The following is a 24301-nucleotide window of genomic DNA, read 5'->3' as shown; positions in this document are numbered from 1 at the left end:
AATAAGGTGCCAGAGGTGGTGAGCCATATAAGAGGTGCATATTGGCAGTTTATGCGGCTGCTGAATATATTCCCAAAATGATTTATCCATAGTGCCCTGTTAACAGCCAACCTGTACGTATCCTGCTATTGCTTATTGCTCTGTTGAAAATCAAGTAAGCTGTTGGTTAATAAAAGTTACTGTGTCTAGTAATGTTGGTCATCTTCAGTTTGTGTTTGAAAATAACCATTGTCTGCTTCTAACTCTCAAAACAGGAGTTCTTTAGTGTTCCCCTAGTTAGCTGAATTTTAAACAGTTTGGGACTGTTTGAGATGCGTTATGCACTCAAGTAATTCTCACTATGAAAACTTTCCCAATTCAGTTCTGCACTAGAATAAAGAGAGTCCTCCTTGGACACTTTCCACTCTAGTAAAGTGGGCTGAGTTAATGGCTAGCCTTTGGGAATTGCACATTTTGTAGGAAGATGCTATTCTGTGGGTTCGACATGGGGAATTTCTTACTTTGAGAGTAAGTAGTCATGAACAGGGAATGCTCGAAAACAACAAAATTTGCTATCGTGTTAGGTTAGATTTTACCTTGCTCGGTAATAACAAACCAAAGTGTGGCGTGGCAATGAAAAACATTTATTTTTTGTTTTTATAAGCAATAGCGGTTACTAATGGAACAGCAGAGCTGCTTCACACCGAACATATCTGGTATCCCAGGATACGAGAGGTAACGTGGAATTGACCTTTCACTATTGATCATGCCATTTCAGTTGAGAATTCTCATCCAAGCATCTTCATATTCTTGTTTTTCTGTTAAGTTGATCACTTCTTCTTCCGCTATCATTTGATTTGGATATTTCCCTTTATTCGCTTCATGCAAATATGAATATTTCCAACTTGTTTGTTCGTTGCTGAAAAGCAAATGCAACGAGTTAGTTACCACATTCAAAATTATATCCAGTCAAATACACGAGAGGCTAGTATTCTGCTGCTTTTATCATTTTTCAATTTGTGCTCACCTGTAAGTGTTAAACAAGGCATTAGCTGCTATCAAATGACTTGCCTACTCTTGCTGAGTAATTCAGTAGGCTGCTTCCTACAGAAAATTTCCTGCTGTTTAGAAACCTCACTAAAAAGAGATTTTCTAAAGTTGGATACAGTTCTGATAGGACGTTGATTCTCCCAAGAGACTTGCTGAGTGTCCAAGCCCTTCTCCACTCCCACCATTTAAGTGTGAACTTCCTCATCCTTTACAGAGTCTCAGATGAGTGCTGAGCCCAGGCATCACACTATCGAGTGATAGATAGCGTAGTCCAAATCAAGGCGTGTCTCATGGAATTTATCTCCCATCCCGTTGCTTTGGGCTGCAAACTTTCTTAATTAAAAACAACCCCTCTCTCTTCCCCATGTTCAAACCATAGCTCCATCCTGCCAAGAGCCCTGCAGCCAAGAGGGCTGACAGTCTCCTGAGACCACAACGCTGCTCTATACCAGCTTCTAAGGAGCACTTGTGAACAATGCAGCATACACTGCCCCTAGGAGCTAAGAGCATCACCTCCGTGGCGCCACCAGCCCTTGCCGGTTCGATCTGAGAGCTTAAAGGTTAGCCTGGAACCCAGGTCTCCTGTATGACAGTGTGATGTGCTATCCACACAACTACCAGACTGGCCCACTGGTCTGTTGTGTAATAGTTTTGTGCAGAAAAACATAAGTGTTATGCTTAAGCAATAAGTCACTTAATCATAATGAGCTGTTGTATGACAAAAACAATTGGCTGTCTTCTTCTTTGTCACTGAATTCTTTAATTGCAGTTTATAATCCAGAGCAGAAAAAATAAATGTTTTGTATCCTCAGTGTCATTAAACTCTGTCTTTTCCTATTCTCTGTGTGTTCAGATTCAAGGTGCTATTATCATGTCCTCCTTGATAGAAGTGGTGATTGGTTTCCTTGGGCTTCCTGGAGCTCTGCTGAGATATATTGGACCTCTGACCATTACACCGACGGTGGCCCTCATTGGTCTCTCTGGTTTCCAGGCAGCTGGGGAGAGAGCAGGCAAACACTGGGGTATAGCTATGTTGTAAGTACCTTTGGGTATTGTTGACTTTGACTGACTGTTACTGCTTTGGTACAATTCATGGACCCTCTAAAGAAAAAAACAGTTTTAAAAAAGGAGTTACACTGCAAACATTCAATTTGCTACTTCTTTTGAACAGCCTGTCATTGTTATTTGGTGGCGTGGGCACAAACCTACAGTGTGAAGAGTTGTATTTGCATATTGTTAATTGTGATCTCTCATCCCTTGGTAATGGTGAACTGGCCTGCATACTGCTCTCTGCTGTAGTTCCCTACACATGTTGAGAGCTTTTTCCAAAGACCAAAAAAAAAAAACACATGCTTTTTTGTTCGGTCACTGTCCTGTTTGCATTCTGTTTATCGCCATACATGTTATAGGTTGATGTTTAGTGTCAGTCACTGAGGAAATACCTTGTTTTTCAAACTTTATTACTGGCTTCTGGTCTTTATTTCTACGTTCTTCTTTGACTTAGTAAGTCTCCTTTCCTTTTTGTGTGTTAATTTGTACAGCAAGTCGCAAATTGACTGAGGTCTTTGCTGCAGCTCTTTACCTCTTCCTAATTGCTGTCAGTGCACAACAATGAAATAATTAATTTTAATAGCACCAGAATCTAACCATGTTACTTCAGCGTGATAAGTGAGATCAATGAGGTCATCAAAGTGCTGGTACTTCTGAGTCAGTGCTGTCATTGCAGTGTTGTTTTCCTGCATTGGGATCAGTTTGTCATTGGGTTACAAAGGTAATCGTCTATTAGGGTTAGGTACTTGGTGTGGCAGAAAGCCACCTTGTTTCTCCCCAAAATCTGCCCTGTGACACTGTGACTAAAATCTCTGAGCAGCAACCATTTGATTAGGGTGGGTCAGCACGGAGGGGACCACACCCTGGCCCGTCTCTTTAGGTAACTTGAACTGGCTGCATTCCTGAGGGAGGGGGAAAACCTGCTCCCTCTGCCTACGTGACTTGCATCAGTTACCTGGGTGGGGGGTTTCTACCTGGGGAGCTGGAATCTGCCTGCTAACAGGTGATGTATTTCGAATTGGTTGGCTGACAGCCAACTGGGGCTGACCTCCACTGGACCAGGTGAATGAGGTCACAGGGACTATATAGGTTGGGAGGGGGAGGAGGCTAGCTCTTCTCTCTTCGGCCATGAGGTGAAGCAGCAGCAAAGCAGGGGAGCCTTGCCATCGGGACCTAGCTCTCTCTCTCACCCCAAGACTCCAGAGGGGAAACAGAAGAACTCTGGAAGATCCTTGTGAGTAAGCTACTCAATCGGATTAGATATTTAGCTGGCAGTAACACAGATGCGTAATCAAAAGGCTACCTCAGCCACACTGTTTGCTCTCTAGGATTTCTAAGATATTGCTCAACCCTGTACCCTAGTTTCCCCTACCCCCTGTAATCAATAAAGTTCTCCTTTTTGACCGGTGTGGGAGACTTATTGAGGGGTGGGTCTAAATTACGCCAGAGAGACCCCTTAGGTCTGCAGACTAAGGGAGACTTTACTTTTTGCCCCCTTGACTTGGGGACGTGCCCCAAGTGCCTGTACCGGGTCAAGTACCCGTCGGACTGTTAGGCCTGTGTTTCCCCGAGGACACAGGGCCGAGAGTCCCTTCTCGGGGTGGTGGCGGCACATTACCCCCAGACTAGCGAGTGTGCTCCGGGAGAGGGGTCGGCCAAGCATAAGGCGCCCCTAGGGAGGCATTCGGAGTCTGGGAGGTGGTCGGGCGCAGGGAGGTGGGCAGCTCAACACAGGAGTGCCCCCTACTGGCCCGCCACACGTGGTGGGAGCGGTGGGATACGAATACCCAGCTGTTTTACCTAGGTGAGATCCCTGCACCCGCCACGCTTGGTTGTTGTTAAACAAGTGTAAACTTATTTTTTTTGCAAAAAGCTAAAATGTCAGTCAGACCACTTGAACACCCCACACTTAATGTTTCTGGTCTGCGAGCCTGCCTGCTGGACTTGCTTCACTCATTATGAATTCCCAGATGGGATTGGACAATTATCTAGTCTGGTACCTTGAGAACATGTTGGGAAAAATAAAAATTCCCTTATGTGTTTGCTCAAGCAGCTGACACTGAATATGAGAGGGGGAATTAATTCCTTATTTCAAACAGTCCAGGCTCTGAAGGAGGAGACTTGTTTGCTCTGCTCTGACCTCAGTTTTTCATAACTGCTTATCAGCTCCTGAGTTTCATTGCTTTAGAGCCTTACTTAATCACTTGTTAAAGAATTACACAGTCACTTGTTGATCAAGTTTTACTGTGTAGTCTGTATAAACTTGAATAGCACAGTTAAGCTGCCTCTGACTTGTGATTTCCATGGCCTCTTACCCTCCAAGTGCAACAGTACCTCTAATTATCCTGGACAGATAGGCTGCTTTGGACTGTTTCAAAGACTTGAGTGTTTTTTTATGGGATCAGGTAAAAATAATAAGTCCCTGGTCACTACTGGAGTTTAGGAAAGATAGCATTGGTAGTCCTGCCTGGCATACTTTCTGCTGGCCAGCTGAATGCTTCCCGGTCCTTTGACAGAATAGATTTTCAGAATTTTTGTACTACTGATGCATAACAAGACTGGAACTGTCCTCTGATTGTGAAAGAACTTCTTTGACTGCGTTTTGGGCAAGGTCTGTTGATGTAAATGCCAAAAACAAGTGAGTAGATAGGATCGAGCAGTAGGATTGTTGGGATGGAAGTAAGATGGGGAAAGATTTTTTGGTTTTGTTTTGTTTGGTTTTTTTTTTTTTTTTTTTTTTTTTTTTTTTTACAGAGTAGTCTGCCAAAACAGTGATGGAAGCCCCATTGGTCAGGATGCTTAAAATAAGTTTGGGCAAAGCGTTGTTGTAGGATGAAATTTGCACTGGCCCTTGGGTGGGTAGATGTCCTAGAATTAGTGCAGACCAAGATCTGTTTAGTCTGCCTGTCCAGTACTTGGGATAGGTAAAGAATTATGTGTATGGTTAATATATCAGAGGGGTCATGTAGATTTTTGTTTAAATTTCAAATATTACTTCTGTGTAGTTTCTCTTTTCGTTAGAAAGCTGTGATGTCAAGTAAACGACTTGCTGTCTACAAAAATTTGAACTACTATTACACTAAACTACTAGAGCTTTGTTAAACATGGCATGGAAACCTGGAATTTAAGTTGTGGTTTTGCAAATGCGAAAAATTAATCCACACACTCAGTTGAATACATTTTTGTTGATGTTTTGATGGAATGCATAAATATATCCAAAATGATGGAAAATACCTCTCTAGCCAATTCAGTGCAATGAACACTAGCTGACTTGCAGAATGAGTCACATGTAGGATTACTTCAGTGTGCTGCAAAGAAGGACATTGCTGCCTTGTGATACAGAGATGGGCCTGTGAAAGAACTGCTAATCCTGTTTTTCACAATATTTTTAAATTTCCTGAGCAATTTACAGAAGCAACAGGATGATGTGACTTAATTTTATGTTGCATGTGTCACACATTTCATAGACTGCCAGTAAAACTAAAAGGTCGGCTTTAAAGCCAAAGTTGTGCTTATTAAATGAAAACACTGAGGGAGAGAGATGAAGTCTGTTAATTGCTGGTCATGCTAGAATTAAAGCTGTGACTCTGCTTTAACCACTCAGGGCTGAGTAGGAAGCTTATAGTAGGTTTCTCCTTTGGGCAATCCCATTGAATAGTAGTAAATACAAGTACCAGGAAGAATTTCTTGAAAACATTAGAATTGTAGCAGTGATAAGCGGATTACTCTTACAGACACTCTAGAGCACATCTGTCATTCAGGTGTTTCTCAGATAGATGAAAAAATCTAACCTATGCAAAGAACAGGTACCTTTTATCATTCAGACTTCAATCAGGGGTCAAGGCAGTCAGTGACACCCCTCCTGTGAAGAACTCTTTGTACCTGGCATTTTGGAGAGAACAAAAGCCTCTCTTGTTTCTCCTGGACAGAAGTTGGATCTTGAGCAGGAAAAAGGAAGGGGCAAAGTTTACAGATCTTTAAAATGATGATGTAACCTACTCCTAGTGTTTCATAAAAGCTGTTATATTTAGGACAACTTAACTGTAGTTCTGTATCTCATTTGACTTCCAGGTGCTGGACTGGCTCAGTCTCAGGGCAAGTATGTTGTTTAGGGCCTGCATAATATAAAGTAATAGTTCATAGTAGCATAGACCATGCTTCTTCTTGAGATTCAGACTATGGCCTTATCAGCAGTTGGGGTGGTTAAGAACATAGCCAAATAATTTCATTAAAACTGTTCTCAGCTCTTCAGAAGTTGAGTAGAATATAATGTTTATTCCTTTCAGAGCATGAGCAACAGTGACTTGAAGTGTGTGCTCTGCAGTAAGATTTTATTATTTTAAAACCCTGCTAAGCGCATTAGCATTTTATGACCAAAAGAAAATCTCTGAAATACCAGTCAGAGTTTAGCCTCAAGAAAAAAAGTCTTTGTGTTTTCCTAAAGCAGCTTACTTGTCAGTGAGAGTTGGAATGGATTTTGCATACAGCTCTGTGCTGCCTGTCATTCAGGTAAGGGAAGGAGACAGGGTTTTTCTCTTAGTCTTTTCCCTGTGAAAGTCTGTTGAGCAAAACAGATTGTGAACTCACATTGCCTTGTGTCTCTTAATTGTCCAAGCTGTATTTTCCCCAGCTAGGTATGGTCTTGTGTGGCATTGATGCATATTGGTTTCACTTGGGCAGATGTATTTGTTCTGTTTGGTTTGGTTAATTGAATAATCTCTGTTCTGAGGTGGGGGGGGGGAAGACCTTACTGTAAAGATTTTAACAATGGAATGGCAAGGGGGATTCAGGATCTGAGCATCACAAACGGAGCGTGCAGCTTTCCTGCATTTAACCTTAAGAAATATCTTCTCTGACTAAGTGACACTCACATGGCAGAGAGCCTGCACGCACTCCAAGTACCACTTAAACCCTGTTTCAGGAACTGAAGTGGTGCAGAAGCGGTAAGCTGCCAGGCTGTACCAAGGTACATTTCACCCTGCACTCATGCATAGGTTGTTAAATGTTACTTTTACGTGCTGCGAGGCAAATGCATTGAAAAAATGAAGTCCTTAACAGTTGAGTCAACATCTAGCAGCTGGTGATTTTAATTTGACTAAAGCTGTAAAGTGATTTGGAGGTGGTGGGCTTTATATAAATACCAGCTTGGTTAAGCTCTGTTTGTGTGCTGGTCTGACCTCTGAGTTCCCTCCGCTGCCTGTTCAGGAGGGCCAGACTTGGTGCTTCTTGTAGACCTGGCCCTGGATAGTGACAGAACAAGCTGGAGGAGTTGTGAAGAATGGCGTCTGCCCCATCCATCTCTGAAAATCTTATGGCCTAAATTTGACTCCCTGCCCTGTTATCTTTTTCCCCTCTGTTATGATACTCTAAAGCACAATGGCTTCATAATTAGAGCATCCTTCTCCATATATATATTTTGTCTTGTTTTCAGCACCAAATTTTTGAAGTGTACCTTGGGACTGGAGTGTTCACAAGAGATTACAGTACCCTGCATTTGCGTGTGTGAGATAAGTCTTCAACATATCAATGCTAACAATTCCTGTTCATTTCTCCTTTCCCCACAGAACTATTTTCCTAGTACTGCTGTTTTCTCAGTATGCCAGGAATGTCAAATTTCCTTTACCGATTTACAAATCCAAAAAAGGATGGACAGCTTACAGGCTGCAGCTCTTCAAAATGTTTCCTGTAAGTCATTGCATATGTTTGTTCACTTAACAATAAGATAACAGGTCGCTGGGGAAATGAAATCTGAGGAAGGCCTTTTTTGTTTTTGTTTTTTAAACTTACAACAGTTTTGATTTTCTTTTGTATAAGCCATTCAGCAGATCTCACTTGCACATAAGATGAAATTATAGGCACTCTTTTAACACATCTATCTAAAGAATGTGGACACAACCCTTTTAGCTCTGCGTAATCTATCTTGGATTTTATAACTAGATTGGTGTCTGGAGTAGACATGTACAGCCAGGTGGCTGTCTTGCATGGATGCTATTACAGGTCCTCACCGCGAGGTGGCAGGGGAGCCAGTAATTGCTTATTTGCAATTAGTAAAAAGCTGCCCCAGGATGAAATCACCTAACACTGCAGTCACATGACTGGTAGCTTGTTGTCTAGTTACTCTTTGTTTTCTGAGGAGCAACCTTTCTCTGGAGTAGAAAGTCTTATAGTGGTTCTGGCTGTACATTGTCTGTCTACTCCACTTGTACTCCGGAGTAAAGAGGTTGTGCGAATCCACCCTCACTCTGTCATTTAGAAGAAAAAATGTCAGTGAACTCTAGCAACATAGTTCCCAATCCTGCACCTGGTTTCATGTGGGCAGACCCCTTCCCCTATGCATAGCCAGTTATAGAGCCATGACTGTGGAGTGTGTGCCTCATAGCTTAATTTAATTCCTCTAAGCAGGTGGTGGTTTTTTGTAAGAGCCCATTTGACTTTTCCTTGATGAAAGGATTCCCTTTTTTTCTGTTAACCTAAAAACTAGTTCAGTAGTCCCATAACTGCTTATTTGGCCACATTCCTATTTTTACGGAGGAGAGAAAATCTACTTTGCATGAACAAAAGCTTAGTTTTATTAAAGGAAAAACTACCTAACTACCCAGTTTTAGCATTTATCTCGTCAACCTTGAAATGCATATAATACGTAGGTAATAGATACCCTGTGCTCAACATTTCTTTGTTGATGATTGGTAACTAGCTTGTGTACCTGAGAAGGATTTCTTTTTTCCTTCTACTACAGATTATTCTAGCTATCCTGGTGTCATGGTTGCTTTGCTTCATCTTTACTGTGACTGACGTCTTTCCCCCCGACAGCGCAAAGTATGGCTTCTATGCTCGCACAGATGCAAGACGAGGAGTGCTGTTAGTGGCACCGTGGTTTAAGGTCCCTTATCCTTGTAAGTGTGTTTCATATACATTTGCCTGGGCTTGGAACAGACTTGTCGAAATGAGGAGTTTTAAATGTTGCTGTAGAGCCCCACCTTGGATAAAAACAAAGTAGGTCTCAGCAGCTCTCTGGAATGAGACTCTCGCAGCACTTACACGCATGCGAGGAGCCTGCTCTGACACTAGAAATCCAGTGCATCAGAGCAGACTCAATTAATTGAGTCTCCTGGAGCACGTAAATTGATGTGCTGTAACAGCCTCGTGTGTAGCACATCAGTGATTCAGTGCATCTCTGTGCTGAGCAAATGGCAGCAGTGCGCTTTGAACTAAAACACTTTCGACGTGCTTTAGTTCAGAGCACACCACCACCATTTTCTCAACACAGAGGTACACTGTGTCACTGATGCACGTGATGTGCGGGCACTTTTAATTAGTGCAGCTCGCTAATTAGAAGTGCCTGGCGCTGCATTGGAAGCACATGTAAACATGTCCTCTGCCCACAATTTAATTTGTGGGAATGGGAGTGGAGGATGCCCAGAACCTTGTAAAATAGACATACATATCTACAAGTTTTAATAACTGCCATCCATTTTTGCTAACAAAGGGACTCACATACTAGTAGGTATGGCAAAAAAACCTGCTGGGATGACAGCATAGGATTGGTTTCATTCTCCTTGCTGTTACTGCAGTGTGTTGGCCAGCAGCCTCGCACTTGAATATACACTATTGCTAATGCATGATACTGTTGATATGACAAGTATATGCAGCTTCTGTAAAAGCGGCCTAAATAGCTGCTTTTTATGTTACTTACACAAATCGGGAGTAGGCACAGGGTTCAAACAGAGTGCCTTGTTTTCTCATACATTTTGAATTGTGCAAGCAATTTCCAAACTTCAGAAGTTAACGATGGGCAAGAAAAATAGCAGCTTCTTGACTTACAAGAAGTGCCAGTGGCTCATTGATTTCTACTGCCATCTGGGTTACAGAGCAAATCTGAGAACTATTTCTCCTTTTATTTTTGAAAGAAAAGCATGGCCTGTAAAATGTTAAAATGAGGCGAATTAATATTTTTTGCAAGTGAGGAAGAGAGTAGAGGCTTTCTTTCTTGAATAGTACTCGGGTTATTTTTAAGGTCTAACTTTGTTCACTCATTAATGTCTGCCTGACTTACTGCTTTCAAGGGAAGAGAGGGTCTCACTTTTCCAAGAGATGAAAGCGTCAAGGCATGTACCATGTAAACAATACCAACACTTTCCTTTTGGCTTAAAATGGGTTTTAATTTACTTGTGTAAAGGTTTGGGAAAAGGGAAGTGTTGGCTTTGGGGAATCACAGCTGCCAGCTTTTGTGTTTTATAGAATGTTAACCCTTCAAGGTAGAGATCAAATGTTCAAACAAATCATTTTGATGTGGATGAGGCCTCACTAATCTGACTTTCAAGCTGCAGCTGAAATACTGGATTTCTCATGATTGTAAGCAGTCCATTCTTTAAAAATATGCCAGACCATTTTGTTAAAGCTGTTAGGCTTGCCAAAAAGCTGTAGCGGTTAATAAGCAAGATTTTTGACCCCTTCTATCTAGTTGAGCTAGCTATCCTTTAATAAAGGGTCTTCACAGTTGCACAGTTTAAAATGCAGCCAGCCATCGACTTCACTTTTTGATGCTGAAATTGTTTTGAACGGAACGCAAGATTTTTGCTTTCCTTGTTTTCACAGTTCAGTGGGGATTGCCAACAATTTCAGCTGCAGGAGTAATAGGGATGCTTAGCGCAGTTGTTGCTAGCATTATTGAATCAATTGGAGATTACTACGCCTGTGCGAGGCTGTCTTGTGCTCCTCCTCCACCTATTCATGCAATAAATAGGTAAGTTTCTTGGAAAAGAGGAAACAGCAGTGCTTTCTATGCTGCCATAAGGGCTTTTCATTCTTGACAAAACCAGTACAAATGTTGGTATCAGAGTGAGTCTAGAACCTTCTGATCCGAAAGCTAAGATTTTGCTGTAGTTGATCTGTTGCAGTGGAAAAACTTAAATGTTTTAAATCTCAGTTCTACTCCTGCTGAAGTCAGTAAAGTTAGATTTGCAGGCACTTGAAATTCCTAAAGTTTTGGGATTTCTCTCTCTTTTAGTCGTATTGAATTATTCCAACTTTCTAAATTCACTTTCTGGAATACAAAGTCTAGAATCCAAGTCTGCAAAGTGTTGAACTGAGGTGACAAATAAAATGTTAGGAGTAGAGAATAATTCTGAACTCCAACATCTCTACTGCAGTATGTTTTTCTGAGTGATTTCAGGTCCATAAATGTCTGTGAGGGGATAAAGAGAGCCTGTTACAGTGGTTCACTCATTCTAGTTTTAGAAAGTTCTGTGGATCAGCTCTTTTGGGCAGAGACACAACATGTAATCACTTCATGAATCTTGATGGGTGAATGTTTTTAATCTGCTTTTTAATGTTTTCCCTTTCGTGGATTACAGAGGGATTTTCATTGAGGGTCTTTCCTGTGTTCTGGATGGAGTATTTGGCACTGGAAATGGATCCACCTCTTCTAGCCCCAACATTGGAGTTCTGGGCATCACTAAGGTATATGTTCTATTCTTTATATGACTGGACAGTTGTTCCTGGGTATCATTTAGTCCTGTGGCGTTAGCCTCATTCAATTTGCATGGTTCATGGTATAATTCTGTACAGAGAAATAATGTGATCTATATTGTTCTGCATATGGTAGTCTGAACTTCCTTGATTTGTCTCCACTGCCAGCCACTACCTTTAGAAAGGTGCCTTGCAGAAAAGGATCCTAAAAGCTTTCCTTTATTTCTTTAAAAAAAATGTTAAACAAATTTCAGGAGAGTGACTGGAAAGAAACTGCAAGCAAAGTTCTTTTTACCCTTCTCAAAGACTGGACAGACTAGACAAATGTCAGGGCTCTACAGTAGATAAGAATCGATGTCCTTTTGTGTCTCTGTTCTCTGAAAGAAGCAATAACAAAGACCTGAATATTTTTAACCCTTCCTTTTGATACCCACGTTAATACAATTCAGAGGCTAACGCCTTGTCTAGCCTTTGTTGATTTTTCAGCCTTGAGTGTAGTAATGCTCACTAAACACCAGCAGTGTCCGTACCCGGTACTGTTGTAGCATATGCATACCAGAGGTGTGCACTGGTCTACTTCAGTCAAAGAAGCTACGGTATATGTAAAAACTCGATTAAGATGAGAATAAAGGTGACCTTCCAACAGCTGCTTGTTCTTAACTGCTTACAGGTTTGTATTGTGCTAGGCATCCTTTGGCTCTGAGTTCTGGATTATAGATTCCTGTTCAGGAGCTGAGTTAAATAATGTGTGCAACTTGGCCTTTTGGCTAGGATCAGGTATGACTGGGGGCTTCCAAACCCCAAGGCCTCTGCACTTGGGACTTGCATGTGGGATGCCCACCTGGACAGAGTGGCTGAACTCTCAGGCCTGTGGGTATGGGTGATAGAGTAGTGGCCTGGTTAATGTTATGTGGTCCATGGATGTTTATAGATGCAGTTATTTGATTTGGATATTGGAAATCTTTAAAATAAGGAGAACTTTGAGCACATGAGCAGGCCTTTTTGTATATTGAGACTGTTGGTATGCTGAGTTAGGCAGCAGCTGAAGTCCCTTATTGATTTGGAAAGGACCTTAGAGCACCCCTTAAGATTTGCTTGTATTCCATATTTTTAAACATGTTGATTTAATCAAATCAATGTAAGTTATGCCATGACTATAGATGCTTTTTGTTAAATATTTTGCAGAAAAGATGAACACAGAATAAACTGGGTTTGTGATTACCAAGGTCAGAAACTATGCACTCCACTTACTGTCATGAAGCTTTTAAAATTAAATTCAGTATCTAGTTTAAGGCAAGAGAGCAAGAGGAAGGTTTTATTTTTGGACACATCTGTTGAATTTTCTGGATTTTCTTCAGCCATTTTTCTTACAAGTATACACAGATGACAGTATAAACGCTAACAATACCATCTAGTGATTCTCTGTCTTCCTTCTGATTGGGCATTTCCTACAGAAACGCTAATTATGAAAAGCATTAAATATGAAAATACAAATGAATATGACAGGTCAAAATAATTTTGTTTATTTTCATTAGAAGTCTGTATCCTAAAGTCAGGGTGCAAATGAGCACAGTTGGTAAGACCGTTACGTTTTAAGAGGTTAATGGTTCTGTTAATGTGACCAACTGTGTTTTTAAAACTGGGAAGGCCAAGATGCTTGTAATAGCAGTGCAAGCTATATATTAACAGGGGAAAATTCCAAGTGAAAGAAGCAGGTCATAAAATTTAAGAGCTCTGAAACTGAGAGATTTTATTTCTGTAATGACTCCCAGTTCCCACAGGGTATATGTTTAGGGACTTTGTGTGTTTCTCTGGGGAGTACAGAGTCTTCCTCAGCAAACTGTCTCAGCCAAAATAGCAAGTGCAGTGCATGGTGATGCCATAAAAGAGGACAGGCATTCAGTAGGCTCTGTTGGAAGATGAGCTCAAGAGAGAATAGAAAATACCATTTCAGGCTTTCCTGGTTGGAAAAAGCTGGACTGCATGTGTATTTCCTTTGCAGAACTCTACCTTTCCCTTTGTTTTCCATAGGTTGGAAGCCGCCGAGTTATTCAGTATGGTGCAGCCTTCATGCTCCTACTTGGAATGGTTGGGAAGTTCAGTGCACTGTTTGCATCCCTGCCTGACCCAGTGCTTGGTGCCCTCTTCTGCACTCTTTTTGGTAGGTAGTACAGTTCTTAGCTGCTCTTCATTCATCTGACTGTTTTTCCAGCCTGCGGCTTTGGGGGGGTGTATGTCTTCATATTAACTGACCGTAAACAAACAGGTAGGACTTCTGCAAGCTAAGACTTTGGTTTTCTGTTTTTGTTTTTTTCAATTTAGGAATGATTACAGCTGTGGGGCTGTCCAACCTCCAGTTCATAGACTTAAATTCTTCCCGTAACCTCTTTGTACTTGGATTTTCCATCTTCTTTGGACTTGTCCTTCCAAGTTACCTCAAACAAAATCCACTGGTTACAGGTATGAACTTCTATTCTTTCATGTGCAATGCATCTTTTCTTTGCACTGTACATAAAATTCTCTCCCACCATGATTTATAGGCTAAAACAAGAGCAAGGGAAAACTGTAATAAATAAGAAACTAAGAGCCATCGTAAAAGCAGAAGGTGGATGAACAGTAAGTGAGGGGATGAAACTCGTGCTGATTGTTCCCGAGGGGTAAAGGTGAGGATTTCTGTGTTTGAGATTGGACAGACAGACCACTGCTAGTTGGGCAGGGCGAATAATGCATTAGATAAAAAAGTTAAATCTTAAAATGTGGGAGTTAGTGTTAAGCTCTGAGAGCCCTGTGGTGCTGTTTTCTCTTGCCACTGCAGTTGGTGAAAGAAACAGTCTCTTGAATTACAGACATTTTATTGGGCAAGTGATTTGTTTGTTGAAACCCATGGAGAAGCTTCTTTAATTTCTGCCACCAATGGGATTAATTTCAGTGTGTTATAAAGACATGGAAACAGCAACTCAGATATGCTGTTGCAGACTAACTTTTTAACTGTGCTGCTGCAAAACCATATTCAGGGACTAATTTAGCCAGTCATTTGAGAGTTGGTTTTAAGGAAGGTTATTTAAATAAATAAAATAACAAATTAAAAACCATAGTACAGTAACCCTTAGTGAATTAACCTTATACACTACTTGCCATTTCAGGAATGGAAAGTTAAAAAATAAAGCTGTTTTAGTCATCGTGTTAAATTATGAAAATAATCTCTTATTTGTCATTTTGACATTTTCCATAGAACCTTTCCTCTTACGTTAATAAAGGTCTCTCTAATATAGATAACGGTACTTTATTTCTTCCTTATAATCTATCCGGAATGAATTCTGTAAGGCTGAGCATTCCATCAGATTTAAATCTAAAAGGGCAGACTGTAAAATGAGTATGTAAAGCGCACACACTGGGCTCGGTTGTGGAGAGGTTTCTCTAAACTGTTTTCATTCGGGTTGGAAGGGGCGTATGGTGAGGTCACTAAAGTTGTTGGTGGAGATAGGGGCACAAGAGCGGGTGTGCAGATAATGAAAATTTGCCTTTGGATCTAATTCTCTTCTCTTCTCTCTCTCTCTCTCTCTCTCTCTCTCTCTCTCTCCCCCTCCCTTCCCTTTTTTTTTTTTTCCTGCTCCCCCCTCCCCACCCCAGGAATAGCAGGCATTGACCAAGTGTTAAATGTTCTTCTGACTACAGCCATGTTTGTTGGAGGTTGTGTGGCCTTTATTTTGGATAATACCATTCCAGGTCAGCTGGTCAAGTAGTAATAATACTGTAATAATAACTCTTTGACCTCTCAATCTGAATGAGTTGTTTTACTGTTAACTGGGATGTCCATCCCTGAACATGGTTCAGGGATAGGGACTTGGAACTGTGTACAGGACAAGACCAACAATGATTGACTGGGGGAAGTCCCTAAATATCTGTATCTCAGTTATAACCCCACTAGCAGATCTTTGAGTTTACATATTTCATTTTGTGCAAAGATGCATTAATGATTAAAAATAACACTAGGAAAGAACAGATCGATTTAAGTCATTTCCTTTGTAGGCAATCATATAAGCCTGATCTTCTTTGCGTTCAAGTCGGTTGTAAAGCTCCTATTGATCAAGTCCCATATTACAGGGGCTTTTCCTTGGTAACAGCAATTCCCTTCTTCCCTTTGTGGATGCTGTATGCTTTTCTAGGCTGATTGCTTATGGAACCAAATGCCTTGGAAATAAATGTTTTCCGTATCTATATATTTTTCAACTCAGGAAGTCCAGAGGAGAGAGGAATCCGGAAGTGGAAGAAAGGAGTGGGTAAAGGAAGCAAGTCCCTGGATGGCATGGAAACTTACGATTTGCCCTTTGGCATGAACTTTATCAAAAAGTACAGATGCTTCAGCTTCTTGCCCGTCAGCCCTACCTTCATGGGTTACACATGGAAAGGCTTCAGGAAAAGCAGTAACTGCAGGAGTTCAGATGAAGACTCTGCAGCTACCGTATAGCCTTAGTTGAAATGATATTATCTAGTTGTAGTAAGAGGTGTATTTGCAGTTTCTTGCTGATTAAGAAGCATTAAAATATATGTTTTGTATATTTGCATTTAAATTCTGGAACCAGAGCTGAGACGGATTTAAAAAAAAAAAAAAAAAAGCTTTCCTGTTGTGGATGGTGATAGCTAGATACAGTGTCTCTGGGTGAAATGTCTAAAAGCTTTTTACTTTCTGTTTTAAAAGAGATTCGGGTTCCTAAGTGTCTGTGTCTTTTCTGAACATTGAACTTGGGTTCCTGAGTCATTGAGGTGCTTTTGAAAAAGTGTAATGATTGCTTTATTATGGTTTTATTTAAATCCATTGATGCTGGCATTTTTGGCGCATTCATTGCTGGCAATGTTAGTTACGCCAGAACATTTTTGAATCCTCATGTGAAAAGAGTAAATTTAAATTCATTCATAATCACAGATGTCAAGATCAGATATGTTGTATTTTTTTTCCAGCTCTAGCTCATACATTCCATATTTTGCTCCACAGATACCTGTGGATTGGACTTGATATTATTCTGGCAACCGACTGGAATACCTTTCCAGTTACAGATAGTGCAGTACAGATAGAGATTTCCAGTAGTAAAATAACTATTTCCTTACTCAATTACCCTAAATGAAAGCACTGGCTTATCTATAGAAGTGACTACTTGACAAGAACCACTTGTATCCTGAGCGTGTGGGGCTTTATTTTTTTTTTTAATGTTTCCTTCTTTCTGACTGGCAACTAATGACCTGACTAGTGCCTGAGTACAAGCTCTCTCTCAAAGGAAATGCCAGCTTCATTCTTACATGTCTGTGAAAGGGGATGACTTCTAGGACTGACACTTTGCTAGCAGAACAAGGCACATAGCTGTGTTGATCACAGATGCCTACCAAATGAAATGGTGAATTTGTCTAAGCATTTCATGTTTGTTCTCACATGTGAGCCTTTACCTATAGAATCAGGTGGTGGGATACTGTCAGCATTTGCTTATTCTGACCCAAACTAAATTATTTTTATCCCACTCTAACTATAAAGGGGTCTATGTTTATGTATCCTGTTGTCTTGCTATGGGGACCCTTGATTTTTATAGCCAGTCTTTCTAATGGCAGAGACGCTACATCAGACATCATCATCCACTGGATGGTTTAACGGGTACTGGGCCAGACAAAGGCACCATTCAGATTTTTTTCCTGAAATAGTCTCAGCTCTGCTGTTATGTGGATGGTTAATGCTCATCATGCATCCATGCTTACAAGGTTTTATTCATGTTTAATGTTCTTACTATTGCAAGTTAGTTTTAGACATCAGTGTTTCAGTGTGGCCCCAAAAAGCATTTTTAAGCTGTGGAGATCATCAGGGAGGCATAGTGTAATGTACTCTAAAGGCCAGTATGCTCTACAGTGCTTGCGTTTTGTATCTGGATAAAAATAATGGTAGATACTGTAATTCACTAATATTTATCAAAGCTGACTACTGGACAAGCGCACAGGAACTCTGTTGTTTCCTGAGTCTACTTCTAGGTAAAACTTGTTGTTGGTTATTGAAGCATGGAAGGGTTTGCGGGTGGGGGAGGGGAAAAAAGGAACTTTATGGATCAGTATTGCTTAGTGCAGAATGGGAATGTTTCCATTGATATAATTTTCAGCATGTCACAGCTGTTTCTGTAACATCTCTTACACAGCTGTTTCCATATCAGAACATGTTTGTGCCTGCTTCGAGGAACTTTCAGTAGTTTGCAGCCTGGGTGTCAGTAGGACTTTCTTGAAAGCCTGTGAGAAGAATCACTGCATAATAGACGAGGTGATATCTGTTACAGGGCAGACTATTCGTATGTTTTATATTTTGCTTTTTGAGCAATGAGACATTAGGAAATTTCCCCTTCCCCCAAGGAACACTGTTTGCTGAGAGCTCTGAACAGCAACACTAAGCTTCTAAACTTTCCACCTCTTTATTTTATATGCAACCAAAGATGGGGCAGGTGGAGGGATTAAAAAATAATCACCTCTTTAGATTGGTTCTGATCATGTCAAATGCCAAAGTTGGTTATCTTTTAAATGCAAGAGGAGGAAGGTAATATCGAGAGTGACACCACTAGTTTAAAAACACACATCTAGATGCTCAGAATCTGAAAGAACAATTTACACAGGGGCCACGACAGTAAAACTTGTGGTTGAGGCCAGCTGATCATTTTGCAGTAGTCTCATGGTAGCATTCATGGATGGTGTGGTAGCAGACAGCATCGAAAAAGCCAGACGTTGGCAAGAACTAGCATTTTTTTAGGAGATACTTTTTTTTGAATGAAGCAACCTCTGTAAACTCTAAATCAGTTGCCTTTTCTTTAATATGCTCTAAAGGATGATCACATTGTATGCTTTTAAGATCATGTACTACTTCAATTAAACCACAGCTCAAACATTATGATTCTGAAAACTTGTCTTTTTTCAATGCAGAATGTTCTTTCACTTCCTTCCATGATGGAAGAAGTTATCTCGGACTAGGAAACACCAGAAATATTTTGTGTGTGATAGAAAATTATGATTTGATTTAATTATTTGCCTTGCTTTCTGGTTCTACCACACTGATTCTGGTGACTAACAGAAGTTTGGTAAAATGTATATTGGAAGATTACTGTGTTGAGCCAGCATGCCTTGGCTTGCTAGCCATTGAACATGGCAACCCTAAAACAAGCATTTAATATAGCCAAATCGGGCATTTTGTAACCATAACCCTTTAATATTAAACATTTGTGAAGGTGACTCCTTGAAATCTTTCTTTAAGGAAGTTAATTGGGTAGAGATGAGCCTTAATGTTTGCAAGGACAATGAAAGGAGATCAGATGAAACCTCACTTATGGCCAAGGTGTATAACAATCTTCCCTAGCAGACAAGTGACACACAGATAATGTTTGGGCTGTGACTGCGGAACCGAAAAGAATATGTATGTCTTTTTTTAATCTTTGCAGGTAAAAATAGGTTAGAGCTCATGTGCACAGTTTTGCCTTGCAAAGGGAAATTCCCCTTTCTTCAAGTTTTTTGCTGTTCCTGAGAACAAGTTAGAGCTGCCAATCAAAGAATATGAAGTGCAGCTCTTTCCTTTTCTTCATAAGGGAGGTGTTCAGAGTGCCCTCAGGTTGTTTTGGGGTCTTTTTGTTTGTTTGTTTTGGTTTTGGTTTGGTTTTTTTGGGGGGGGGGGTTAATACTGTTATGGTAGAGGAGTCCTCCCACTCACCCTTCAGATCTGAATTATAGTCAGAGTGGCATCTGCAAATTGTATTGATGCCATTTCAGTGAGAGAGACAGTTTACAATGTAAGATGCTGTGGTATCAGCTGCTCAGAGGTAGATGTATTGCAGACTTTGACTCTGCAGTTCTGAAAAGTTGAATACTTAATGTTTCTTGTTTATGTATGTGCTAGGTGTGTAAGCCGGGAGGAGAGGGGGATAGAAATACGGCTGTTAATGCAATACTATGTCTTTGCTGTGTTTGTCATTGCCTGGATTTTGAACTGCTAAATTAAACAGTACCTTGTAAAGAAGATGATGCTGAATAGATGGGCTAGAAGGAAATATCTTTGAACCAAATTTAAGTATAGAAAGGCAAATATTCATGGCAAAAAGATCATTTTGTCATATCAAAGGTGGTATAAATCTCTTGAGAGCAAACTTGGGACTTTTGTAGCCAATATCCTATTGTAGTATTCTTTGGTTAAATTAAGAACTCCTGCTAACCTATTTAAGTGCATTTTCTGAATAGCACACTTTAAAAATATGCCTTTAACTTTTAATAGCATATTTATCTGTGGTTGTCTAATGGCATTAGGATGTGCTTGATGGACTAGCCAGATCAGTAACCTATTGCAGAAAGCATGGTTTGTTTGTTTGTTTGTTTGTTTTCCATTTAAACCCAGGAGTTACTTTATACTTTCAATACTGACTTTCAATATGACAACTTGGTTCATACATGAATATTGCAGTATTTTATTTCCATATATTAAAAATAACATTTCCACTCAGGATAGTTATCACATTTCCTGGGAGGGAGTGGTATGATAGTCATGACAATGTCATGTGATGATAGAATTTCTTCATTGACGAATCTATAGTAGTTGTGTATACTTTGTTTACCCACATTTATGTTATTACTGAAAACTAAAGAGCTTCTTATGGTTCACCTCCCTACTGAAATACTGATACTCACAGAGTTGATTAAACTCCTTCAAAATTAAATCCTCAGTACTCCTTAATACCACAAAAGACATCATTTAAGAAAGACCAATCAACTGTAGTAATGCCTCCATACCAAAACTATTAAAATGTTCTTGGTTAGTACCATGTGTGGTATAACCAGCACTATGAACACATACAGTTAAAACAGCTGCCTTCTGATGATTTAAGTTACATGTTGAATATTGTACACAATTCAAAAATAGCTTGTGCTAGCATAATTTATACGAATGCGCGGCAGACCAGCACAACCTGACGTCTTTTTTTTTTTAGTGGCCTTCTTAAACCAAACGTTTTTGTGTTTCATGCGGGGGGGTGGGAGGGAAATGGGATTGCTAAAAAGGGTTACTGTTTACAGAAGATGAATGAGTGATTGGTTTCCCTCTTGTTCCACAGGCCATAGTACTTCTCTGTAAGGATTATTATCTTTCGTAGACATGGGATAGTATATGTTCCATGCTTTCACATTTATCTAGCTGTAAAGTAGGTCATTACAGTATTGGAAAGAGGCCACAGGTTTGCCAGTATTGAGCTTCTGCCCATGAGTCCATACAGCTTAGTGCTGGGCTGCTTTCAGTATTGGGGATACATATTCAGCAACATCCAAAACATTCCTGTCCAGTTATAATTTTCTTGTGACTGTGCATTGTCATCTGTACATATTACTATCAGAGACGTATTTAGAATTTGCCTTGTGTATTATCTGGCATTTATTACAACATCTTTCCAGGTAAGCCATCTTACTGCCAGTCCAAAATATTGTACTTTTGTCTGTTTATAACAACCTTTGGCGTAACAAACTATTGACTGTTCTTAGACAGTGGGGATAAATATTTTTTTCATGAGTTTTTTGTGACTGACTTGGGCTGTAAACCTTTTATTTTTTTGTTACATAACAAATGGGGGTTTTTGTTGTTCTTGTTTTGAGATGTGTAATTCTTTTATGGAGTTTTTAAAAAAAATAAATCATATTTTGTTTTTTCTAACATGGCTTCTTTAAACGTTTAAATATTTAAAAATATGTAATATTTGGACCAGATGTTGTGAATAATAGTAGATAAAGCTATTTTATTCTGTATTTTTAAAGCTGTTCAGTATAAATAAACATGGGCATAGCTGCAACCTAGTAGTTTGGGTGTAGTGTTCATTTTTTAAGAAATATTAGACCTGTACAAGGAAGAGCAATGTGTTACCATTCTAGCAAGCTGTAGAAACTTCAGTGCAGATTGTTTGCGCACCTGCTCTGCAAATAACATGGGATCTGTAGCTGCACTGTGCTGTATGTGTTCATGAGGAATTGCTTGGGGAATGTCTACACTGCCAAGTTACCATATGAAGCAGTCAGTGTCCTCCAAAAAGCTGTGCTGCCCCTTGTGTAGTCCTTCCCCAAGTTAGCTATCCTAGTTGTTGAGAACTGGGGCAAAAAGACCCCTTGCCTTGAAGCTTCTGAACTTCTGCTTCATTTCTGTCAGCATCCTATGTCACAGACTGGTTGTCCACATGCACGTTTCTCCATAGCGTGATTCTAATGCGAGAATCTGTCATTTGCAGGACCTTGGACAGCTACTAATTGAGAAGGTGGGTCCAGATGGATTCCTAGCCCCCAGACTTCCTAACTCCTGCTGCAGAAACTTGTGATGCTTGACAAGTTAGTTCCGTTAAGCTGGAGAATTTCTCTGTAACACACTTGTGTAGCTTCACAACTTCCCACATAAGCAATGGTAACATTTGCTTTGGCATGTTGTCAAAAAAGCCTGGTCTTGAGGACAGCAGGATAACAAAACAGCTCCCTTTTATAGACTGTGCTACAAGTGCCCTATCCATCAATTGAGACGTGACTGAATAGGTGGGCTCAACAAGCCTATGAATGCAAGTGAACAGCAATAAATTATGAAGCTTGATTCAAGCTCAAGAGTTGAGGCAGGAGCCTGGGGGTGCTATTGTTCACTTGGTAGCCCTAGTAGAGCCTGTTAGCAAGGGCTTCTGAACACCCACACTTCCAGCAGATGAGGAAGGGAGAGAGGCTTCTGCTTTTCTGAGGATAATTGATCTACCATCTTCACTGTCTTCTCTGCAAGAAAAGGAGAGGACTTCTAGAAATGTGCAATGAATGGGCTCTGGCTCTCATGCTGTCTGGTAAACATCACCCAGGCTAGTGGTAGAGCCAGGAATGTAACCCATGTCCCTGAAGTCCTAGTGTTTTTCCTAGGGCACACTAATTCTGCTACATTCCTATTCATTTTAACTTCTGCTTCATTTTTAACCCTCATCTTTGCCTCCCCAGTCTTACACCTATAGTTCAGCTGGTTAAAAATTGCCTCGTGAAGATGAACCAGTATGTAAAAACAGAATTTCTCTTTCTTTGTTCAAACACTTGCAAAATAGCTTCCTGGAACTGTGAATTAAGGCACTTCAAGGTGTCATTATTTGAGAAGTGTGCCAGCTTCTGAACGCAGATTTGTTGATAGAGGTGTGCTAGTCAAGTATCTGTGAGTCCAGTGCATGGTTTTGCTTTGCCCTCCACTCCAAAGGTATGGAGTAATGCAAGGGAAATTAAGTTATGAAGGTTAAAAGCCTAGTAGCAACTTGCATTGTTCATAAGTTAATCAGCTCTTATGTTCATACTTAGAACTGTATTAGTAGAACCCTGATGTACAAATAGAGCAATTACTTTGGTGTCCTCTACAGCTAGAGTATTGACTTAAATATATTGAGACATCAGCCCCTGGGACTGGGGCACAAAAAGGGTATGATAGAAGTTAATTTTCTAGAAATATGGTGATGACTTTCAGTATATTAAGGATCATGAATTCTTGGCACATAAGTATCAGCTGTCTTGTGAGGATTAAGTCTGTGTTGCAAACAGTAAGCCATTAAGCCCTTGCATTATGGTGCCATTATTACAGATTAAGGAATGAAAACACAGGTTTAAAGCTAAGACTTTTTTTCAATCTTAGGTTGCCCAAAGGTGCTGGCTGCTCTATTCGGGTACGTACCTGTCTTGCTTTGGAAAGCCCGGCTATTTAGTCCAAATTAACCTGTGCAAAAGAAGGGCAGAACTGAGAATAGAGCCCAAGGATCCTGTCTGCTTGTTCCAGGCTGTCTCTTGTAGTAGCACGTGTTACAGGGAGCTTAGGAGCTTATGTGCATTTCTACAGCACTTCTGAATTGACTTTTTTTGTCTTCAGGAAGGTGTAAAGGATTTGGGGGTGGAGGGGTTGTTTTTAATAGTGATAACTTTCCTTCCCTGCCTTTCCAGTCACTTATGGTCACTGATGACTAGCTTTGGGTCAAATGGCCATGCTGATGCTTCTTTAAATTTATATGCAACTCTAAGCCCACTGTAAGCTTCATTAGCAAGATGGTTCCCTTAAAAACTTCTCTCAATACCTTTAGGCAGTGTGCCTTGCATTGCATTTGCCACCAGAGCCATGGAATGAGCTCCAAAGGGTGGGAGAAGAAATAAGGGATGTTGGAGCCAAAGGGTCCAGTATAAGCAGGTCAGCAGCAAGAGTTGAGCTGATGTCTCCTGGTTCCAAGTACGGTAGCTCCCTGCCACGGCAGGAGGCTCAGCGACTACAGTGGGGCCTTGGGAAGTCTGAAGTGTTTGGCCCCTGCCTCTTTCTGTGCCATTTTCAAGGGTTCGCTTATAGCTGGACATAGACTTGTTTGCCCCTTATTAGACATTCAAGATGAAGAGAAACACTACCCTTCAGACACCTTTTGATGAGGCAGTTACTGAGGGGAATGCATTAAAGTTTGGGAGGGGCTCAGACACTGCAGTAGTGGGGACAAGAGTACCGTAAAGAGAAGTTTGTTCTATTCCCAAATGGTAACAAATAATCCCTACCTGAAAGCACATAGAGGGACTGCGGTAGAAAAAGTGCTAAAGCAAAATAAGGGGTTGTGAGTGGTGTGTTCTTTCTTGTACAGCAGCATCTCGCAGCTGCAATGAAGATCGCACTCATGGTGCAAGGGTGCTGTACAAACACACCCAGGGACAGACAGCCCCTGGTTGGGAGAATGTGCAGCCAAAATAACCA

General features: G+C 40.6%; 1 protein-coding gene across 5 annotated transcripts in view; it reads left to right on the top strand.

Annotated features, from left to right (window-relative positions):
• Positions 1-21387, top strand: part of SLC23A2 (solute carrier family 23 member 2) — a 74547-nt gene extending 53160 nt beyond the window's left edge. For 3 of the 5 annotated variants that reach the window (XM_090054526.1, XM_090054527.1, XM_090054528.1), the window contains 10 exons: positions 644-714; positions 1883-2064; positions 7644-7764; positions 8816-8972; positions 10675-10822; positions 11433-11538; positions 13579-13708; positions 13870-14007; positions 15178-15273; positions 15783-21387. In XM_090054526.1, coding sequence (XP_089910652.1) covers positions 644-714; positions 1883-2064; positions 7644-7764; positions 8816-8972; positions 10675-10822; positions 11433-11538; positions 13579-13708; positions 13870-14007; positions 15178-15273; positions 15783-16015 — 1382 coding nt within the window. In that variant the 3' untranslated portion in view covers positions 16016-21387. Of the gene's footprint in view, positions 1-643; positions 715-1882; positions 2065-7643; positions 7765-8815; positions 8973-10674; positions 10823-11432; positions 11539-13578; positions 13709-13869; positions 14008-14087; positions 15134-15177; positions 15274-15782 lie in introns of those variants that run through there. The other 2 variants (XM_090054529.1, XM_090054530.1) reach the window with 2 other exon arrangements.
• Positions 21388-24301: the final 2914 nt, after the last annotated feature.

Source organism: Crocodylus siamensis, chromosome 6 (genome assembly GCF_052110815.1).
Source record: "Crocodylus siamensis isolate JL-2025a chromosome 6, ASM5211081v1, whole genome shotgun sequence".
Classification (NCBI taxonomy): Eukaryota; Metazoa; Chordata; order Crocodylia; family Crocodylidae; genus Crocodylus; species Crocodylus siamensis.
Note: the sequence above shows the minus strand (reverse complement) of the source record. Positions and strands in the feature narration are given on the sequence as shown.